The sequence below is a fragment of the Salvelinus fontinalis genome, chromosome 7 (genome assembly GCF_029448725.1).
Source record: "Salvelinus fontinalis isolate EN_2023a chromosome 7, ASM2944872v1, whole genome shotgun sequence".
In the NCBI taxonomy this organism is placed as follows: Eukaryota; Metazoa; Chordata; class Actinopteri; order Salmoniformes; family Salmonidae; genus Salvelinus; species Salvelinus fontinalis.
In genome coordinates this window covers 1,619,524-1,641,492 of record NC_074671.1, presented here as the reverse complement: position 1 = coordinate 1,641,492, position 21,969 = coordinate 1,619,524, and the positions used below count along the sequence as shown (strand labels likewise).

The 21,969-nt window shown below is 47.2% G+C and overlaps 1 protein-coding gene across 2 annotated transcripts in view; it reads right to left on the bottom strand.

Moving 5' to 3' along the window:
• map3k22 (mitogen-activated protein kinase kinase kinase 22) overlaps nucleotides 1-21,969 on the bottom strand; it is a 146,192-nt gene that overhangs the window by 47,522 nt on the left and 76,701 nt on the right. For both annotated transcript variants that reach the window (XM_055928155.1, XM_055928156.1), the window contains exons 8-11: nucleotides 21,011-21,125; nucleotides 16,048-16,181; nucleotides 14,019-14,092; nucleotides 9,463-9,512 (exon numbers count right to left, since the gene is read on the bottom strand). In XM_055928155.1, coding sequence (XP_055784130.1) covers nucleotides 9,463-9,512; nucleotides 14,019-14,092; nucleotides 16,048-16,181; nucleotides 21,011-21,125 — 373 coding nt within the window. The remainder of the gene's footprint in view (nucleotides 1-9,462; nucleotides 9,513-14,018; nucleotides 14,093-16,047; nucleotides 16,182-21,010; nucleotides 21,126-21,969) is intronic.

Sequence of the window (21,969 nt, the reverse complement as noted above, 5' to 3'; positions counted from 1 at the left end):
TTACAGTGAAATGCCGAATACAACAGGTGTAGTAGACCTCACAGTGAAATGCCGAATACAACAGGTGTAGTAGACCTCACAGTGAAATGCCGAATACAACAGGTGTAATAGACCTCACAGTGAAATGCCGAATACAACAGGTGTAGTAGACCTCACAGTGAAATGCCGAATACAACAGGTGTAGTAGACCTCACAGTGAAATGCCGAATACAACAGGTGTAGTAGACCTTACAGTGAAATGCTGAATACAACAGGTGTAGTAGACCTCACAGTGAAATGTTGAATACAACAGGTGTAGACCTCACAGTGAAATGTTGAATACAACAGGTGTAGACCTCACAGTGAAATGCTGAATACAACAGGTGTAGTAGACCTCACAGTGAACTGCTGAATACAACAGGTGTAGTAGACCTTACAGTGAAATGCTGAATACAGCAGGTGTAGTAGACCTCACAGTGAAATGCTGAATACAACAGGTGTAGTAGACCTTACAGTGAAATGCTGAATACAACAGGTGTAGTAGACCTCACAGTGAAATGCTGAATACAACAGGTGTAGGTAGACCTCACAGTGAAATGTTGAATACAACAGGTGTAGTAGACCTCACAGTGAAATGCTGAATACAACAGGTGTAGTAGACCTTACAGTGAAATGCTGAATACAACAGGTGTAGTAGACCTCACAGTGAAATGCTGAATACAACAGGTGTAGTAGACCTTACAGTGAAATGCTGAAGACAACAGGTGTAGTAGACCTCACAGTGAAATGCTGAATACAACAGGTGTAGTAGACCTCACAGTGAAATGCTGAATACAACAGGTGTAGTAGACCTCACAGTGAAATGCTGAATACAACAGGTGTAGTAGACCTCACAGTGAAATGCTGAATACAACAGGTGTAGTAGACCTCACAGTGAAATGCTGAATACAACAGGTGTAGTAGACCTCACAGTGAAATGCTGAATACAACAGGTGTAGTAGACCTTACAGTGAAATGCTGAATACAACAGGTGTAGGTAGACCTCACAGTGAAATGCTGAATACAACAGGTGTAGTAGACCTCACAGTGAAATGCTGAATACAACAGGTGTAGGTAGACCTCACAGTGAAATGCTGAATACAACAGGTGTAGTAGACCTCACAGTGAAATGCTGAATACAACAGGTGTAGGTAGACCTCACAGTGAAATGCTGAATACAACAGGTGTAGTAGACCTCACAGTGAAATGCTGAATACAACAGGTGTAGTAGACCTCACAGTGAAATGCTGAATACAACAGGTGTAGTAGACCTCACAGTGAAATGCTGAATACAACAGGTGTAGTAGACCTCACAGTGAAATGCTGAATACAACAGGTGTAGTAGACCTCACAGTGAAATGCTGAATACAACAGGTGTAGTAGACCTCAGAGTGAAATGCTGAATACAACAGGTGTAATAGACCTCACAGTGAAATGCCGAATACAACAGGTGTAGTAGACCTCACAGTGAAATGCCGAATACAACAGGTGTAGTAGACCTCACAGTGAAATGCCGAATACAACAGGTGTAGTAGACCTTACAGTGAAATGCTGAATACAACAGGTGTAGTAGACCTCACAGTGAAATGTTGAATACAACAGGTGTAGACCTCACAGTGAAATGCTGAATACAACAGGTGTAGTAGACCTCACAGTGAAATGCTGAATACAACAGGTGTAGTAGACCTCACAGTGAAATGCTGAATACAACAGGTGTAGTAGACCTCACAGTGATATGCTGAATACAACAGGTGTAGTAGACCTCACAGTGAAATGCTGAATACAACAGGTGTAATAGACCTCACAGTGAAATGCTGAATACAACAGGTGTAGTAGACCTTACAGTGAAATGCTGAATACAACAGGTGTAGTAGACCTGACAGTGAAATGCTGAATACAACAGGTGTAGTAGACCTCACAGTGAACTGCTGAATACAACAGGTGTAGTAGACCTCACAGTGAAATGCTGAATACAACAGGTGTAGTAGACCTCACAGTGAAATGCTGAATACAACAGGTGTAGTAGACCTCACAGTGAAATGCTGAATACAACAGGTGTAGTAGACCTCACAGTGAAATGCTGAATACAACAGGTGTAGTAGACCTTACAGTGAAATGCTGAATACAACAGGTGTAGTAGACCTCACAGTGAAATGCTGAATACAACAGGTGTAGGTAGACCTCACAGTGAAATGTTGAATACAACAGGTGTAGTAGACCTCACAGTGAAATGCTGAATACAACAGGTGTAGTAGACCTTACAGTGAAATGCTGAATACAACAGGTGTAGTAGACCTTACAGTGAAATGCTGAATACAACAGGTGTAGTAGACCTCACAGTGAAATGCTGAATACAACAGGTGTAGTAGACCTCACAGTGAAATGCTGAATACAACAGGTGTAGTAGACCTCACAGTGAAATGCTGAATACAACAGGTGTAGTAGACCTCACAGTGAAATGCTGAATACAACAGGTGTAGTAGACCTCACAGTGAAATGCTGAATACAACAGGTGTTATAGACCTCACAGTGAAATGCTGAATACAACAGGTGTAGTAGACCTTACAGTGAAATGCTGAATACAACAGGTGTAGTAGACCTTACCGTGAAATGCTGAATACAACAGGTGTAGTAGACCTCACAGTGAAATGCTGAATACAACAGGTGTAGTAGACCTTACAGTGAAATGCTGAATACAACAGGTGTAGTAGACCTCACAGTGAAATGCTGAATACAACAGGTGTAGTAGACCTTACAGTGAAATGCTGAATACAACAGGTGTAGTAGACCTCACAGTGAAATGCCGAATACAACAGGTGTAGTAGACCTCACAGTGAAATGCTGAATACAACAGGTGTAATAGACCTTACAGTGAAATGCTGAATACAACAGGTGTAGTAGACCTCACAGTGAAATGCCGAATACAACAGGTGTAGTAGACCTCACAGTGAAATGCTGAATACAACAGGTGTAATAGACCTTACAGTGAAATGCTGAATACAACAGGTGTAGTAGACCTCACAGTGAAATGCTGAATACAACAGGTGTAGTAGACCTTACAGTGAAATGCTGAATACAACAGGTGTAGTAGACCTCACAGTGAAATGTTGAATACAACAGGTGTAGACCTCACAGTGAAATGCTGAATACAACAGGTGTAGTAGACCTCACAGTGAACTGCTGAATACAACAGGTGTAGTAGACCTTACAGTGAAATGCTGAATACAGCAGGTGTAGTAGACCTCACAGTGAAATGCTGAATACAACAGGTGTAGTAGACCTTACAGTGAAATGCTGAATACAACAGGTGTAGTAGACCTCACAGTGAAATGCTGAATACAACAGGTGTAGTAGACCTTACAGTGAAATGCTGAATACAACAGGTGTAGTAGACCTTACAGTGAAATGCTGAATACAACAGGTGTAGTAGACCTCACAGTGAAATGCTGAATACAACAGGTGTAGTAGACCTCACAGTGAAATGCTGAATACAACAGGTGTAGTACACCTTACAGTGAAATGCTGAATACAACAGGTGTAGTAGACCTCACAGTGAAATGCTGAATACAACAGGTGTAGTAGACCTCACAGTGAAATGCTGAATACAACAGGTGTAGTAGACCTCACAGTGAAATGCTGAATACAACAGGTGTAGTAGACCTCACAGTGAAATGCTGAATACAACAGGTGTAATAGACCTCACAGTGAAATGCCGAATACAACAGGTGTAGTAGACCTCACAGTGAAATGCTGAATACAACAGGTGTAGTAGACCTTACAGTGAAATGCTGAATACAACAGGTGTAGTAGACCTTACAGTGAAATGCTGAATACAACAGGTGTAGTAGACCTCACAGTGAAATGCTGAATACAACAGGTGTAGTAGACCTCACAGTGAAATGCTGAATACAACAGGTGTAGTAGACCTGGTGTTAAGCCCTAACCAACAATGCAGTTTAAAGAAATTACAGATAATAATAATACAAGTAACTAATAAAAGTAATTAAAGAGCAGCAGTAAAATAACAATAGCGAGACTATATACAGGGAAGTACCGGTACAGAGTCAATGTGCGGTGGCACCGGTTAGTTTTAGGTAATTGCGGTAATATGGACATGTAGGTAAAGTTATTAAAGTGACTATACATAGATAATAACAGAGTAGCAGCAGCGTTCCAGAGGGGGGGGCAATGCAAATAGTCTGGGTAGCCATTTGATTAGCAGTTCAGGAATCTTATGGGTTGGGGGTAGAAGATGTTTAGAAGCCTCTTGGACCTAGACTTGGCGCTCCGGTACCACTTGCCGTGTGGTAGCAGAGGGAACAGTCTATGACTGGGGTGGCTGGAGTCTTTGACCATTTTTAGGGCCTTCCTCTGACACCGCCTGGTATAGAGGTCCTGTATGGCAGGAAGCTTGGCCCCAGTGATGTACTGGGTCGTACATACTACCCTCTGTAGTGCCTTGCGGTCGGAGGCCGAGCAGTTGCCGTACCTGACAGTGATGCAACCAGTCAGGATGCTCTCGATGGTGCAGCTGTAGAACCTTTTGAGGATCTCAGGACCCATGCCAAATCTTTTCAGTCTCCTGAGGGGGAATAGGTTTTGTCGTGCCCTCTTCACGACTGTCTTGGTGTGTTTGGACCATGTTAGTTTGTTGGTGATGTGGACACCAAGGAACTTGAAGCTCTCAACCTGCTCCACTACAGCCCCGTCGATGAGAATGGGGGCGTACTCGGTCCTCCTTTTCCTGTAGTCCACAATCATCTCCTTAGTCTTGATCACATTGAGGGAGAGGTTGTTACCCTGTCACCACACGGCCATGGCTCTGACCTCCTCCCTATAGGATGTCTCGTCGTTGTCGGTGATCAAGTCTACCACTGTTGTGTCGTCAGCAAACTTAATGATGGTGTTGGAGTCGTGCTTGGCCATGCAGTCATGAGTGAACAGGGAGTACAGGAGGGGACTGAGCACGCACCCTGAGGGGCCCCTGTGTTGAGGATCAGCGCGGTGGATGTGTTGTTACCTACTCTTGTTGTTACTGACCCTTGTCACCACATGGCCAGGTTCTGACCTCCTCCCTATAGGCTGTCTCGTCGTTGTTGGTATTCAGGGAGTACAGGGGGGGACTGAGCACGCACCCCTGGGGAGCTCCAGTGTTGAGGATCAACGTGGCAGATGTGTTGCTACCTCCCCTCACCACCTGGGGGCGGCCCGTCAGGAAGTCCAGGATCCAGTTGCAGAGGGAGGTGTTTAGTCCCAGGATCCTTTGCTTAGTGATGAGCTCAGAGGGAACTATGGTGTTGAACGCTGAGCTGTAATCAATGAACAGTATTCTCACATAGGTGTTCCTTTTGTCCAGGTGGGAAAGGGCAGTGTTGATTGCATCATCTGTGGATCTGTTGGGGCGGTATGCAAATTGGAGTGGGTCTAGGGTTTCTGGGATAATGGTGTTGATGTGAGCCATGACCAGCCTTTCAAAGCACTTCATGGCTACAGACGTGAGTGCTACGGGGCGGTAGTCATTTAGGGAGGTTACCTTAGTGTTATTGGGCAGACGTGAGTGCTACGGGTCAGTAGTCATTTAGGGAGGTTACCTTAGTGTTATTGGGCAGACGTGAGTGCTACGGGGCGGTAGTCATTTAGGGAGGTTACCTTCGTGTTATTGGGCAGACGTGAGTGCTACGGGTCAGTAGTCATTTAGGCAGGTTACCTTAACGTTATTGGGCAGACGTGAGTGCTACGGGTCAGTAGTCATTTAGGCAGGTTACCTTAACGTTATTGGGCAGACGTGAGTGCTACGGGGCGGTAGTCATTTAGGCAGGTTACCTTAACGTTATTGGGCAGACGTGAGTGCTACGGGGCGGTAGTCATTTAGGCAGGTTACCTTAACGTTATTGGGCAGACGTGAGTGCTACGGGGCGGTAGTCATTTAGGCAGGTTACCTTAACGTTATTGGGCAGACGTGAGTGCTACGGGGCGGTAGTCATCTAGGCAGGTTACCTTCGTGTTATTGGGCAGACGTGAGTGCTACGGGTCAGTAGTCATTTAGGCAGGTTACCTTAGTGTTATTGGGCAGACGTGAGTGCTACGGGTCAGTAGTCATTTAGGCAGGTTACCTTAACGTTATTGGGCAGACGTGAGTGCTACGGGGCGGTAGTCATTTAGGGAGGTTACCTTAACGTTATTGGGCAGACGTGAGTGCTACGGGGCGGTAGTCATCTAGGCAGGTTACCTTCGTGTTATTGGGCAGACGTGAGTGCTACGGGTCAGTAGTCATTTAGGCAGGTTACCTTAACGTTATTGGGCAGACGTGAGTGCTACGGGGCGGTAGTCATTTAGGGAGGTTACCTTAACGTTATTGGGCAGACGTGAGTGCTACGGGGCGGTAGTCATTTAGGCAGGTTACCTTAACGTTATTGGGCAGACGTGAGTGCTACGGGGCGGTAGTCATTTAGGGAGGTTACCTTAACGTTATTGGGCAGACGTGAGTGCTACGGGGCGGTAGTCATTTAGGCAGGTTACCTTAACGTTATTGGGCAGACGTGAGTGCTACGGGGCGGTAGTCATTTAGGCAGGTTACCTTAACGTTATTGGGCAGACGTGATGACCGGCTGTCGTTCAACTTTCAAGTTTTATTGTCACATGCCTTTCCTTCACCTCTAATGCAGTAATATCAGTAGTACTATAAAATAAAGTAGAACACGAGAAAGTAAGGAAGCTACAGTTGAAGTCAGAAGTCTACATCTACTAACAAACTATAGTTTTGGCAAGTCGGTTAGGACATCTACTTTGTGCATGACACAAGTCATTTTTCCAACAATTGTTTACAGACAGATTATTTCACTTATAATTCACTGTATCACAATTCCAGTGGGTCAGACGTTTACATACACTAAGTTGACTGTGCCTTTTAAACAGCTTGAAAATTATGTCATGGCTTTAGAAGCTTCTGATAGGCTAATTGACATAATATGAGGCAATTGGAGGTGTACCTGTGGATGTATTTCAAGGTCTACCTTCAAACTCAGTGCCTTTTTGCTTGACATCATGGGAAACTCAAATGAAATCAGCCAAGACCTCAGAAAAAATGGTAGACCTCCACAGGTCTGGTTCATCCTTGGGAGTAATTTCCAAACGCCTGAAGGTACCACGTTCCTCTGTACAAACAATAGTACGCAAGTATAAACACCATGGGACCATGCAGCCGTCATACCGCTCAGGAAGGAGACGTGTTCTGTCTCCTAGAGATGAACGTACTTTGGTGCGAAAAGTGCAAATCAAACCCAGAACAACAGCAAAGGACCTTGTGAAGATGCTGGAGGAAACAGGTACAAAAGTAACTATATCCACAGTATAACGAGTCCTATGAACATGAACTGAAAGGCCGCTCAGCAAGGAAGAAGCCACTGCTCCAAAACCGGCATAAAAAAGCCAGACTACGATTTGCAACTGCACATGGAGACAAAGATCGTACTTTTTGGAGAAATGTCCTCTGGTCTGATGGGACAAAAATAGAACTGTTTGGCCATAATGACCATCGTTATGTTTGGAGGAAAAAGGGGGATGCTTGCAAGCCGAAGAACACCATCCCAACCGTGAAGCACGGGGGTGGCAGCATCATGTTGTGGGGGTGCTTTGCTGCAGGAGGGACTGGTGCACTTCACAAAATAGATGGCATCAGGAGGCTGGAAAATTAGGTGGATATATTGAAGCAACATCTCAAGACATCAGTCAGGAAGTTAAAGCTTGGTCGCAATCAGGTCTTCCAAATGGACAATGACCCCAAGCATACTTCCAAAGTTGTGGCAAAATGGCTTAAGGACAACAAAGTCAAGGTATTGGAGTGGCCATCACAAAGCCCTGACCTCAACCCTGGAAAAGCGTGTGTGAGCAAGGAGGCCTACAAACCTGACTCAGTTACACCAGCTCTGTCAGGAGGAATGGGCCAAAATTCATCCAACTTATTGTGGGAAGCTTGTGGAAGGCTACCTGAAACATTTGACCCAAGTTCAACAATTTAAAGGCAATACTGCCAAATACTAATTGAGTGTATGTAAACTTCTGACCCACTGGGAATGTGATGAAAGAAGTAAAAGCTGAAATAAATCATTCTCTCTAGTATTATTCTGACATTTCACATTCTTAAAATAAAGTGGTGATCCTAACTGACCTAAGACAGGGAATCTTTACTTGGATTAAATGTCAGGAATTGTGGAAAACTGAGTTTAAATGTATTTGGCTAAGGTGTATGTAAACTTCAGACTTCAACTGTATATACAGGGTCAGTTCCAGGGTCAGTAGCTATATGCAGGGTCAGTTTGAGAGTTCCACTGTGCTAGAGTGAGCAGACTATTTGTTGATGAATAGGTATACCCCTGTCTGGTTTCCCTGAATCCAATCTCCTGTCCCCTCGGTGAACAGAGAATCCATTGGAGTTGGATAGCCTAGTTGGGTATCTTGTCCTAAAGTCATGTTTCCCGAAAAGCAGAGAATATGCAGCTACGAGAGTCAAATTGACAAAGAATCCGCATTTAGAGGTCAGCCATCTTATTATCGAGAATATTGGCAACAGGAGGGAAGAGGTGGCCGGTTTTCCCCCGTCTTAATCTCGCCAGCTCTCCTTCACGGCTTTTCCTCTTGGGTAGCCCACATTGGGTCGGAATCACACGAAGAGCACAGGGCAGATGAGTCAAAGTTGAAGCCAGACTTAAGGTGAGTTCAAAAGTACTTGTTGACCATAAGAAATGATAGGGGACACATTTGGTTGAAATAAAAATTCAAATGCCAGAAATAAAAAGTCAAATGCCAAAAATAATCACAAGACAGCCATATAGTAAGGCGCCATCATAAGTCCCTAAACCTGTTATCCTTAGTGAGACTGGCTGTCGTTAGCATTAGCCTGATAACATGTTAGCCTCAGTGAGACTGGCTGTCGTTAGCATTAGCCTACGAACCTGTTTGCCTCGGTGAGACTGGCTGTCGTTAGCATTAGCCTACGAACCTGTTTGCCTCGGTGAGACTGGCTGTCGTTAGCATTAGCCTGTTAACCTGTTAGCCTCAGTGAGACTGGCTGTTGTTAGCATTAGTCTGCTAACCTGTTAGCCTCAGTGAGACTGGCTGTTGTTAGCATTAGCTTGTTAGCCTTAGAGCCTTGGTGGAGTAAGACTGGCTGTCGTTAGGTAGAGGGGAGACAGGGAGGTAGAGGGGAGACGGGGAGGTAGAAGGGAGGTAGAGGGGAGACGGGGAGGTAGAGGGGAGACGGGGAGGTAGAAGGGAGGAAGAGGAGGAAGTAGTCTCATTGAGATTAAAAACCTATTTTCCAAGAGAGACCTGGCCAAAATAGCGGCAAACAAAGTGTCAGACATCATTACAACATATAACACAAAGCACTAGAGTTTAATAACCTCAATTCACACATTGAGCAGGAAGGTCAGAATGAATACATACCTCTGAGGCTCAGATAGTTGTTGTCTCGGTTGTTCTGGGAAAAAGGAGGGCTGAGAAAAAAAAAGAGAGTAGAAAGAGAGAGAAACGAGAGAGAGAGAGAGAAAAACGAAATTGGTTAAGTGAAAGTTCCCAGAACATTCATTAAGGTCGTAGCAAATGTTGTCATGACAACAACAACAAACTGTCACGCTGATGATTATAGAATGTTACACAATCGCCTGATGTTGCAAGAAGATTCTTAGAACACTTGTAATCTGTTAAAAAGGTTCCTAGAACACTTGTAATCTGTTAAAAAGGTTCCCAGAACGTTTCATAAGGTTGTGGGAACAGTCTGGTGGGAACATTTGTGGGGACAAGCTATGTTCCCAAAACACAAAAAATTGTTAGCATTAGTCTGCTAACCTGTTAGCCTCAGTGAGACTGGCTGTTGTTAGCATTAGCTTGTTAGCCTTAGAGCCTTGGTGGAGTAAGACTGGCTGTCGTTAGGTCGTTACTGGGCAAAACCTTTTCTGTCATCAGTTATATGAAATGGTGCCAATTGTGTCACTACATATGGTGACTTATAAGAAAAGGTGCCATCTCAGTTGTTTATCATTTGATTGCTACTATATTTAGAAAGCATTTCAAATTCCACTTTTTATATACAGTGCCTTCGGAATGTATTCACACCCTTTGACTTTTACAATATTTTGTTGGGCTCTCGAGTGGCGCAGCGGTCTCAGGCACTGCATCTCAGTGCTAGAGGCGTCACTACAGACGCCCTGGTTCGAATCCAGGCTGTATCACAACCGGCTGTGATTGGGAGTCCCATAGAGCGACGCACAATTGGCCCAGCGTCGTCCGGGGCCGGCGTTGTAAATAAGAACTTGTTATTTAAAAAGAAATGTTTTACAACTAGGCATTTAACTAGGCAAGTCAGTTAAGAACTAATTCTTATTTTTAATGACGGCCTACCGGGGAACTGCCTTGATGAGGGGCAGAAGGACAGAGTTTTACATTGTCAGCTCGAGGATTCAATCCAGCAACCTTTTGGTTACTGGCCCAACGCTCTAACCACTAGGCTACCTGCCGCCCTGACTTGCTTAGTTAAAATAAAGGTTAAATAAAATATAAAATAGAGTGAATTTAAAATGGATTAAATATAGTTTTGTCGTCACCGGCCTACACAAAATACCCCATCATGTCAAAGTGGAATAATGTTTTTAGAATGTTTACAAATTAATTAAAAATGAAAATAATTCACTTAACAAGTCACATAAGTTGCATGGACTCTGTGTGCAATAACAGTGTTTATCATTTGATCTCTGTACCCCACACATACAGATAATTGTACGGTCCCTCAGTCGAGCAGTGAATTACAAACACAGATTCAACCACAAAGACCAGGGAGGTTTTCCAATGCCTCGCAAAGAAGAGCACCTATTGGTAGATGGTACAAAAAAAACTTATTGGGAGATGGGTACAAATAAAAAGGCAGACATTGAACATCCCATGAAGCACAGGCAACATCCTAGAGGAAAACCTGGTTCAGTCTGCTTTCCACCAGACACTGGGAGGTGAAGCCCAGGCAACATCCTAGAGGAAAACCTGGTTCAGTCTGCTTTCCACCAGACACTGGGAGGTGAAGCACAGGCAACATCCTAGAGGAAAACCTGGTTCAGTCTGCTTTCCACCAGACACTGGGACATGAAGCCCAGGCAACATCCTAGAGGAAAACCTGGTTCAGTCTGCTTTCCACCAGACACTGGGAGGTGAAGCACAGGCAACATCCTAGAGGAAAACCTGGTTCAGTCTGCTTTCCACCAGACACTGGGACATGAAGCACAGGCAACATCCTAGAGGAAAACCTGGTTCAGTCTGCTTTCCACCAGACACTGGGAGGTGAAGCCCAGGCAACATCCTAGAGGAAAACCTGGTTCAGTCTGCTTTCCACCAGACACTGGGACATGAAGCACAGGCCCGGGGTCCTTAGCTTAGTGATGAGCTCAGAGCACTATGGTGTTGAAGGTTGAGCTGTAGTCAATGAACAGCATTCTGACATAGGTATTCCTCTTGTCCAGATGGGACAGGGCAGTGTGATGGCGAATACATCGTCTGTGGATCTATTGGGGCGGTAAGCAAATTGAAGTGGGTCTAGGGTGACAGGTGGAGGTGATATGATCCTTAACTAGTCTCTCAAAGCACTTCATGATGACAGAACAGAGTGCTACGGGGTGTTAGTCATTTAGTTCAGTTACCTTTGCATTCTGGGAACATGAACAATGGTGGACATCTTGAAGCATGTGGGGACCGCAGACTGGGATAGGGAGAGATTGGATATGTCCGTAAACACTCATCTAACGCTGTGTGTGTGTGTGTGTGTGTGTCTGTGTGTGTGTCTGTGTGTGTGTCTGTGTGTGTGTCTGTGTGTGTGTCTGTGTGTGTGTCTGTGTGTGTCTGTGTGTGTGTCTGTGTGTGTCTGTGTGTGTCTGTGTGTGTGTCTGTGTGTGTCTGTGTGTGTGTCTGTGTGTGTGTGTGTGTGTGTGTGTCTGTGTGTGTGTCTGTGTGTGTGTGTGTGTGTGTGTGTGTGTGTGTGTGTGTGTGTGTGTGTGTGTGTGTGTGTAGCGAGGCAGACGGCAGGGGAGACCCAGGATGAGAGGGCACGGCGCCCACTGGAGGGGAAAGTTCCAGCAACACATCCTGTCATTGTTCCCCAGGCCAGTCTAGATAACACTTGTGTAGGTAGAGCCGTTTCCCTCCCAGGCCAGTCTAGATAACACTTGTGTAGGTAGAGCCGTTTCCCTCCAGGGCCAGTCTAGATAACACTTGTGTAGGTAGAGCCGTTTCCCTCCAGGGCCAGTCTAGATAACACTTGTGTAGGTAGAGCCGTTTCCCTCCAGGGCCAGTCTAGATAACACTTGTGTAGGTAGAGCCGTTTCCCTCCCAGGCCAGTCTAGATAACACTTGTGTAGGTAGAGCCGTTTCCCTCCAGGGCCAGTCTAGATAACACTTGTGTAGGTAGAGCCGTTTCCCTCCAGGGCCAGTCTAGATAACACTTGTGTAGGTAGAGCCGTTTCCCTCCCAGGCCAGTCTAGATAACACTTGTGTAGGTAGAGCCGTTTCCCTCCCAGGCCAGTCTAGATAACACTTGTGTAGGTAGAGCCGTTTCCCTCCCAGGCCAGTCTAGATAACACTTGTGTAGGTAGAGCCGTTTCCCTCCCAGGCCAGTCTAGATAACACTTGTGTAGGTAGAGCCGTTTCCCTCCAGGGCCAGTCTAGATAACACTTGTGTAGGTAGAGCCGTTTCCCTCCCAGGCCAGTCTAGATAACACAGAGCCGTTTCTCTCTCTCTCTCTCTCTCAGTAACATGCTGACCACACCAAACCCAAACTTGGTTCTATTCGTGACGCTTGACCCAAATGCAAATCCCGCCTCTCCCATCTGCTCTTTGGTTTTTAGATGCATCACGTGGGTGATTGAAAGATGAACTGAGGTCCACACTCCAGTCCAGTCGGTGGTGGTAATGCACCTTAAAGTTGGTTGCCAACCGCCATATAAAGTCCAAAGAAGAAGAAGAAGCCTGAAGGAGGAGAGATGACTAGAAACTAAAACTCTGTTTACCCTTTTATCTGTGGATTCATTATCAGAGTAGAGGTCCTTGTGAATTTCAGGTAAAATAACAACCCGATGTTTATATCCCAGGTCAAGTTACCTAGCAACAGCAAGCTAGCTAGATAAATTCACATAGATGTTAAATGTTTTTCGACCTGTCCTCTAATGAATATAATTGGTTCAGAGTTTGTTTTGATATTTAAACCTGCGTGTCCTGATCGCGTCCTGTGTCAGTTGACAAAATCAACATGCGCACGATGGTGCCCGCGGACGAGCGGTCTGGACAGTATATAACAATCAGTCAATACTCACATTGTCAGCAGAGTCTCTCACCTTGAAGGTGACCTCTAAAGCCAAAGCAACAACTGAACATGACCCACAGACTGGACCCGACTGCACCTGGTCGCCCTCCTGTCAGAACCAACTGAACATGACCCACAGACTGGACCCGACCGCACCTGGACACGACCGCACCTGGTCGCCCTCCTGTCAGAACCAACTGAACATGACCCACAGACTGGACCCGACCGCACCTGGACCCGACCGCACCTGGACCCGACCGCACCTGGACACGACCGCACCTGGACACGACCGCACCTGGTCGCCCTCTGGTCAGAACCAACTGAACATGACCCACAGACTGGACACGACCGCACCTGGACACGACCGCACCTGGACACGACCGCACCTGGACACGACCGCACCTGGTCGCCCTCCGGTCAGAACCAACTTCAGTTCAAAACAGTCAGTCAACAGACTCTAGTTAATAGACTGGTCCTCCTCTCTCCTCCCCTCATCCTCCTCTCTCTCCTCTCTCTCCTCCTATCCCCTCATCCTCCTCATCCTCCTCATCCTCTCGTGTTTCTGAACAGTATAATCACTAAACACTCCACATTATTGACAACAAACATAACCAATTTACATACATAGATGTTTCATATGGCAGAGAAGTAAAAGGGTCTCACCTGTCCAATGCTTGGTCTATTGAGTGGCAGCTGCTGGACAGAGAGTTGTTTGCACTGCCAAAGGGCTCCAGCAACTGAAGAACACAACAGAATATTCACATTGTTAGCCTTACTATGTCACATCTGACTGAGACAGAGATGTACGAGGGAACAGACGCATCTGACTGAGACAGAGATGTACGAGGGAACAGACGCATCTGACTGAGACAGAGATGTACGAGGGAACAGACACATCTGACTGAGACAGAGATGTACGAGGGAACAGACGCATCTGACTGAGACAGAGATGTACGAGGGAACAGACACATCTGACTGAGACAGAGATGTACGAGGGAACAGACACATCTGACTGAGACAGAGATGTACGAGGGAACAGACGCATCTGACTGAGACAGAGATGTACGAGGGAACAGACGCATCTGACTGAGACAGAGATGTACGAGGGAACAGACACATCTGACTGAGACAGAGATGTACGAGGGAACAGACACATCTGACTGAGACAGAGATGTACGAGGGAACAGACACATCTGACTGAGACAGAGATGTACGAGGGAACAGACTCATCTGACTGAGACAGAGATGTACGAGGGAACAGACACATTTGACTGAGACAGAGATGTACGAGGGAACAGACACATTTGACTGAGACAGAGATGTACGAGGGAACAGACACATTTGACTGAGGGTACCAGTACTGAGTAATGATAACTAGGTTATATACACAGGGAACTAGTACTGAGTAATGATAACTAGGTTATATACACAGGGAACTAGTACTGAGTAATGATAACGAGGTTATATACACAGGGTACCAGTACTGAGTAATGATAACTAGGTTATATACACAGGGAACTAGTACTGAGTAATGATAACTAGGTTATATACACAGGGAACTAGTACTGAGTAATGATAACTAGGTTATATACACAGGGTACTAGTACTGAGTAATGATAACTAGGTTATATACACAGGGTACCAGTACTGAGTAATGATAACTAGGTTATATACACAGGGAACTAGTACTGAGTAATGATAACTAGGCTATATACACAGGGAACTAGTACTGAGTAATGATAACTAGGTTATATACACAGGGTACCAGTACTGAGTCATGATAACTAGGTTATATACACAGGGTACCAGTACTGAGTCAATGAGTAATGGTAACTAGGCTATATACACAGGGTACATGTACTGAGTAATGATAACTAGGTTATATACACAGAGTACCAGTACTGAGTAATGATAACTAGGTTATATACACAGGGTACCAGTACTGAGTAATGATAACTAGGTTATATACACAGAGTACCAGTACTGAGTAATGATAACTAGGTTATATACACAGAGTACCAGTACTGAGTAATGATAACTAGGTTATATACACAGGGAACTAGTACTGAGTAATGATAACTAGGTTATATACACAGGGAACTAGTACTGAGTAATGATAACTAGGTTAAATACACAGGGTACCAGTACTGAGTAATGATAACTAGGTTATATACACAGGGAACTAGTACTGAGTAATGATAACTAGGTTATATACACAGGGTACCAGTACTGAGTAATGATAACTAGGTTATATACACAGGGAACTAGTACTGAGTAATGATAACTAGGTTATATACACAGGGTACCAGTACTGAGTAATGATAACTAGGTTATATACACAGGGAACTAGTACTGAGTAATGATAACTAGGTTATATACACAGGGTACCAGTACTGAGTAATGATAACTAGGTTATATACACAGGGAACTAGTACTGAGTAATGATAACTAGGTTATATACACAGGGAACTAGTACTGAGTAATGATAACTAGGTTATATACACAGGGTACCAGTACTGAGTAATGATAACTAGGTTATATACACAGGGTACCAGTACTGAGTAATGATAACTAGGTTATATACACAGGGAACTAGTACTGAGTAATGATAACTAGGTTATATACACAGGGTACCAGTACTGAGTAATGATAACTAGGTTAAATAGACAGAGAATAATATGTTGTCTCGTACCTTCTGATCGAGGCCCTCAGGTATAAACTGTCCCTCTGTGTGAATCGAGGTGAAGGAGCCCTGCCTGCCAATCTGCTGCTGCTCCTCGGGGACCGAGCCTGGAGGGGGGGACCTACGACCTGCATGGAGAGAGCCTGGGGGGGGGGCAAGGAGAAAGAAGGATGAAGAAGAGAGACAGAACACATAGTATACAGGGGGTTGGAAACGAGTGGAAATGAAGGAGTCAAACATTCTCCATTAAGATTCAGGGCTACTGTACAGCACGGTGATGTCAGGGCTACTGTACAGCACGGTGATGTCAGGGCTACTGTACAGCACGGTGGTGTCAGGGCTACTGTACAGCACGGTGGTGTCAGGGCTACTGTACAGCACGGTGGTGTCAGGGCTACTGTACAGCACGGTGGTGTCAGGGCTACTGTACAGCACGGTGGTGTCAGGGCTACTGTACAGCACGGTGGCGTCAGGGCTACTGTACAGCACGGTGGCGTCAGGGCTACTGTACAGCACGGTCGCGTCAGGGCTACTGTGCAGCACGGTCGTGTCAGGGCTACTGTGCAGCACGGTCGTGTCAGGGCTACTGTGCAGCACGGTGGTGTCAGGGCTACTGTACAGCACGGTGGTGTCAGGGCTACTGTACAGCACGGTGGTGTCAGGGCTACTGTACAGCACGGTCGTCAGGGCTACTGTACAGCACGGTCGTCAGGGCTACTGTACAGCACGGTCGTGTCAGGGCTACTGTACAGCACGGTCGTCAGGGCTACTGTACAGCACGGTCGTCAGGGCTACTGTACAGCACGGTGGTGTCAGGGCTACTGTACAGCACGGTGGCGTCAGGGCTACTGTACAGCACGGTGGCGTCAGGGCTACTGTACAGCACGGTCGTCAGGGCTACTGTACAGCACGGTCGTCAGGGCTACTGTACAGCACGGTGGTGTCAGGGCTACTGTACAGCACGGTGGTGTCAGGGCTACTGTACAGCACGGTGGTGTCAGGTCCACTGTACAGCACGGTGGTGTCAGGTCCACTGTACAGCACGGTGGTGTCAGGTCCACTGTACAGCACGGTGGTGTCAGGGCTACTGTACAGCACGGTGGTGCCAGGGCTACTGTACAGCACGGTGGTGTCAGGTCCACTGTACAGCACGGTGGTGTCAGGTCCACTGTACAGCACGGTGGTGTCAGGGCTACTGTACAGCACGGTGGTGTCAGGGCTACTGTACAGCACGGTTGTCAGGGCTACCGTACAGCACGGTGGTGTCAGGGATACCGTACAGCACGGTGGTGTCAGGGCTACCGTACAGCACGGTGGTGTCAGGGCTACCGTACAGCACGGTGGTGTCAGGGATACCGTACAGCACGGTGGTGTCAGGGCTACCGTACAGCACGGTGGTGTCAGGGCTACCGTACAGCACGGTGGTGTCAGGGCTACCGTACAGCACGGTGGTGTCAGGGCTACTGTACAGCACGGTGGTGTCAGGGCTACTGTACAGCACGGTGGTGTCAGGGCTACTGTACAGCACGGTGGTGTCAGGGCTACTGTACAGCACGGTGGTGTCAGGGCTACTGTACAGCACGGTGATGTCAGGGCTACTGTACAGCACGGTGATGTCAGGGCTACTGTACAGCACGGTGGTGTCAGGGCTACTGTACAGCACGGTGGTGTCAGGGCTACTGTACAGCACGGTGGTGTCAGGGCTACTGTACAGCACGGTGGTGTCAGGGCTACTGTACAGCACGGTGGCGTCAGGGCTACTGTACAGCACGGTGGCGTCAGGGCTACTGTACAGCACGGTGGCGTCAGGGCTACTGTACAGCACGGTGGCGTCAGGGCTACTGTGCAGCACGGTGGTGTCAGGGCTACTGTGCAGCACGGTGGTGTCAGGTCCACTGTACAGCACGGTGGTGTCAGGTCCACTGTACAGCACGGTGGTGTCAGGGCTACTGTACAGCACGGTGGTGTCAGGGCTACTGTACAGCACGGTGGTGTCAGGGCTACTGTACAGCACGGTGATGTCAGGGCTACTGTACAGCACGGTGATGTCAGGGCTACTGTACAGCACGGTGGCGTCAGGGCTACTGTACAGCACGGTTGTCAGGGCTACTGTACAGCACGGTCGTCAGGGCTACTGTACAGCACGGTCGTCAGGGCTACTGTACAGCACGGTGATGTCAGGGCTACTGTACAGCACGGTGATGTCAGGGCTACTGTACAGCACGGTGGTGTCAGGGCTACTGTACAGCACGGTGGTGTCAGGGCTACTGTACAGCACGGTTGTCAGGGCTACTGTACAGCACGGTGGTGTCAGGGCTACTGTGCAGCACGGTGATGTCAGGGCTACTGTACAGCACGGTGGTGTCAGGGCTACTGTACAGCACGGTGGTGTCAGGGCTACTGTGCAGCACGGTGATGTCAGGGCTACTGTACAGCACGGTGGTGTCAGGGCTACTGTACAGCACGGTGGTGTCAGGGCTACTGTACAGCACGGTGGTGTCAGGGCTACTGTACAGCACGGTGGTGTCAGGGCTACTGTGCAGCACGGTGATGTCAGGGCTACTGTGCAGCACGGTGATGTCAGGGCTACTGTACAGCACGGTGGTGTCAGGGCTACTGTACAGCACGGTGGTGTCAGGGCTACTGTACAGCACGGTGGTGTCAGGGCTACTGTACAGCACGGTAGTGTCAGGGCTACTGTACAGCACGGTGGTGTCAGGGCTACTGTACAGCACGGTGGTGTCAGGGCTACTGTACAGCACGGTGGTGTCAGGGCTACTGTACAGCACGGTCGTCAGGGCTACTGTACAGCACGGTGGTGTCAGGGCTACTGTACAGCACGGTTGTCAGGGCTACTGTACAGCACGGTTGTCAGGGCTACTGTACAGCACGGTTGTCAGGGCTACTGTACAGCACGGTGGTGTCAGGGCTACTGTACAGCACGGTGGTGTCAGGGCTACTGTACAGCACGGTGGTGTCAGGGCTACTGTACAGCACGGTGGTGTCAGGGCTACTGTACAGCACGGTCGTCAGGGCTACTGTACAGCACGGTTGTCAGGGCTACTGTACAGCACGGTTGTCAGGGCTACTGTACAGCACGGTGGCGTCAGGGCTACTGTACAGCACGGTGGTGTCAGGGCTACTGTACAGCACGGTGGTGTCAGGGCTACTGTACAGCACGGTGGTGTCAGGGCTACTGTACAGCACGGTAGTGTCAGGGCTACTGTACAGCACGGTGGTGTCAGGGCTACTGTACAGCACGGTGGTGTCAGGGCTACTGTACAGCACGGTGGTGTCAGGGCTACTGTACAGCACGGTAGTGTCAGGGCTACTGTACAGCACGGTTGTACCTTACCACTACACTAACACTGTGTACATTAAGACAAACAAGCAATTATGATTGACAAGCGCTCAGGTGATTTCACACCTGGACAAAAGAAAGCTTGACGCCATTGAAACTCATTCACTCTCTTTTTTCATTCCTATAGAGGTGGATGTGAGTGCAGGAAGTCATTCCTATAGAGGTGGATGTGAGTGCAGGAAGTCATTCCTATAGAGGCGAATGTGAGTGCAGGAAGTCATTCCTATAGAGGCGGATGTGAGTGCAGGAAGTCATTCCTATAGAGGTGGATGTGAGTGCAGGAAGTCATTCCTATAGAGGTGGATGTGAGTGCAGGAAGTCATTCCTATAGAGGTGGATGTGAGTGCAGGAAGTCATTCCTATAGAGGTGGATGTGAGTGCAGGAAGTCATTCCTATAGAGGCGGATGTGAGTGCAGGAAGTCATTCTTATAGAGGTGGATGTGAGTGCAGGAAGTCATTCCTATAGAGGTGGATGTGAGTGCAGGAAGTCATTCCTATAGAGGCGGATGTGAGTGCAGGAAGTCATTCCTATAGAGGTGGATGTGAGTGCAGGAAGTCATTCCTATAGAGGTGGATGTGAGTGCAGGAAGTCATTCCTATAGAGGTGGATGTGAGTGCAGGAAGTCATTCCTATAGAGGTGGATGTGAGTGCAGGAAGTCATTCCTATAGAGGTGGATGTGAGTGCAGGAAGTCATTCCTATAGAGGCGGATGTGAGTGCAGGAAGTCATTCCTATAGAGGTGGATGTGAGTGCAGGAAGTCATTCCTATAGAGGTGGATGTGAGTGCAGGAAGTCATTCCTATAGAGGTGGATGTGAGTGCAGGAAGTCATTCCTATAGAGGTGGATGTGAGTGCAGGAAGTCATTCCTATAGAGGTGGATGTGAGTGCAGGAAGTCATTCCTATAGAGGCGGATGTGAGTGCAGGAAGTCATTCCTATAGAGGTGGATGTGAGTGCAGGAAGTCATTCCTATAGAGGCGGATGTGAGTGCAGGAAGTCATTCCTATAGAGGTGGATGTGAGTGCAGGAAGTCATTCCTATAGAGGCGGATGTGAGTGCAGGAAGTCATTCCTATAGAGGCGGATGTGAGTGCAGGAAGTCATTCCTATAGAGGTGGATGTGAGTGCAGGAAGTCATTCTTATAGAGGTGGATGTGAGTGCAGGAAGTCATTCCTATAGAGGTGGATGTGAGTGCAGGAAGTCATTCTTATAGAGGTGGATGTGAGTGCAGGAAGTCATTCCTATAGAGGTGGATGTGAGTACAGGAAGTCATTCCTATAGAGGCGGATGTGAGTGCAGGAAGTCATTCCTATAGAAGTGGATGTAAGTACAGGAAGTCATTCTTATAGAGGCGGATGTGAGTGCAGGAAGTCGTGGAGGTGGATGTGAGTACAGGAAGTCATAGAAATTGAGTGTAACGCTGCCCTGATAGAGCTGCAATGACGTTTTGCTTGGCACCGAAAGTGTACAGAGCAGGGTAGTGCGAGGTGTGTGTGTGTGTGTGTGTGTGTGTGTGTGTGTGTGTGTGTGTGTGTGTGTGTGTGTGTGTGTGTGTGTGTGTGTGTGTGTGTGTGTGTGTGTGTGTGTGTGTGTGTGTGTGTTGACTAACCTGTGGAGTGTTTTCGGACCCTCTCTGAGCTCTTGAGTATACAGCCCTTCAGATCCCCTAGAGAACGGGACGACCTCAGCTCGCTCTGTTTGTCCCTGCTGCCCACCTGTAGGAACTAGACACACAGGAAGTGGACGGGAGAGGAAGTGAAGAAGGACAGCTAACTGTTGTCAGTTAGTTAATCTCTGTGCATGTCACAACAGATAACGTAGAATGTAGGGTTGGGCAATAAGGTCCGTCAGCTGTACAGTAAGCTAGAGGTCCAATACATTATAGTTGTCACAAGTAATACAACAACTTATCTAATACAGGTGTGATCATATAGCCTACCTCAAATTTTGATATATATATGTTTTAATGGTTTGAACATCAATGCAAAGCCAGTATGCTGTGATAATGGTCTCCCGGGTGGCGCAGTGGTCTAGGGTCTAGCCACCAGAGTCTCTGGGTTCGCGCCCAGGCTCTGTCGCAGCCGGCCGCGACCGGGAGGTCCGTGGGGCGACACACAATTGGCATAGCGTCGTCCAGGTTAGGGAGGGTTTGGCCGGTAGGGATATCCTCGTCTCAGTATGTAAAATGTAATAAAATGTATGCACTCTACTGTAAGTCGCTCTGGATAAGAGCGTCTGCTAAATGACTAAAATGTCAATGTAAATAATATATTGGGAATATAGCTCACTGCTCAAACCTTACTGATACAGAACTGTTTTTAGGGTTAGTGTTGCATAGGCTTAAGTTTTTTTAAGTCATGTTAAAACACAATCCGAGCGGTAGATCTCGTCTTGCATTTTGACTCTGTGATCTTGACTCAGGTCGGTGACCACTGCTTTGTCCAGGTAATCCCACTAATACGCATCAGAGCATTTCTCACATCTAATTATAACACATAAATCATGGAGGGAAAACAGTGGAGAGAAGAGGGGTGGTTGTATATACATAACGTCTGTACAGGCTTAGTA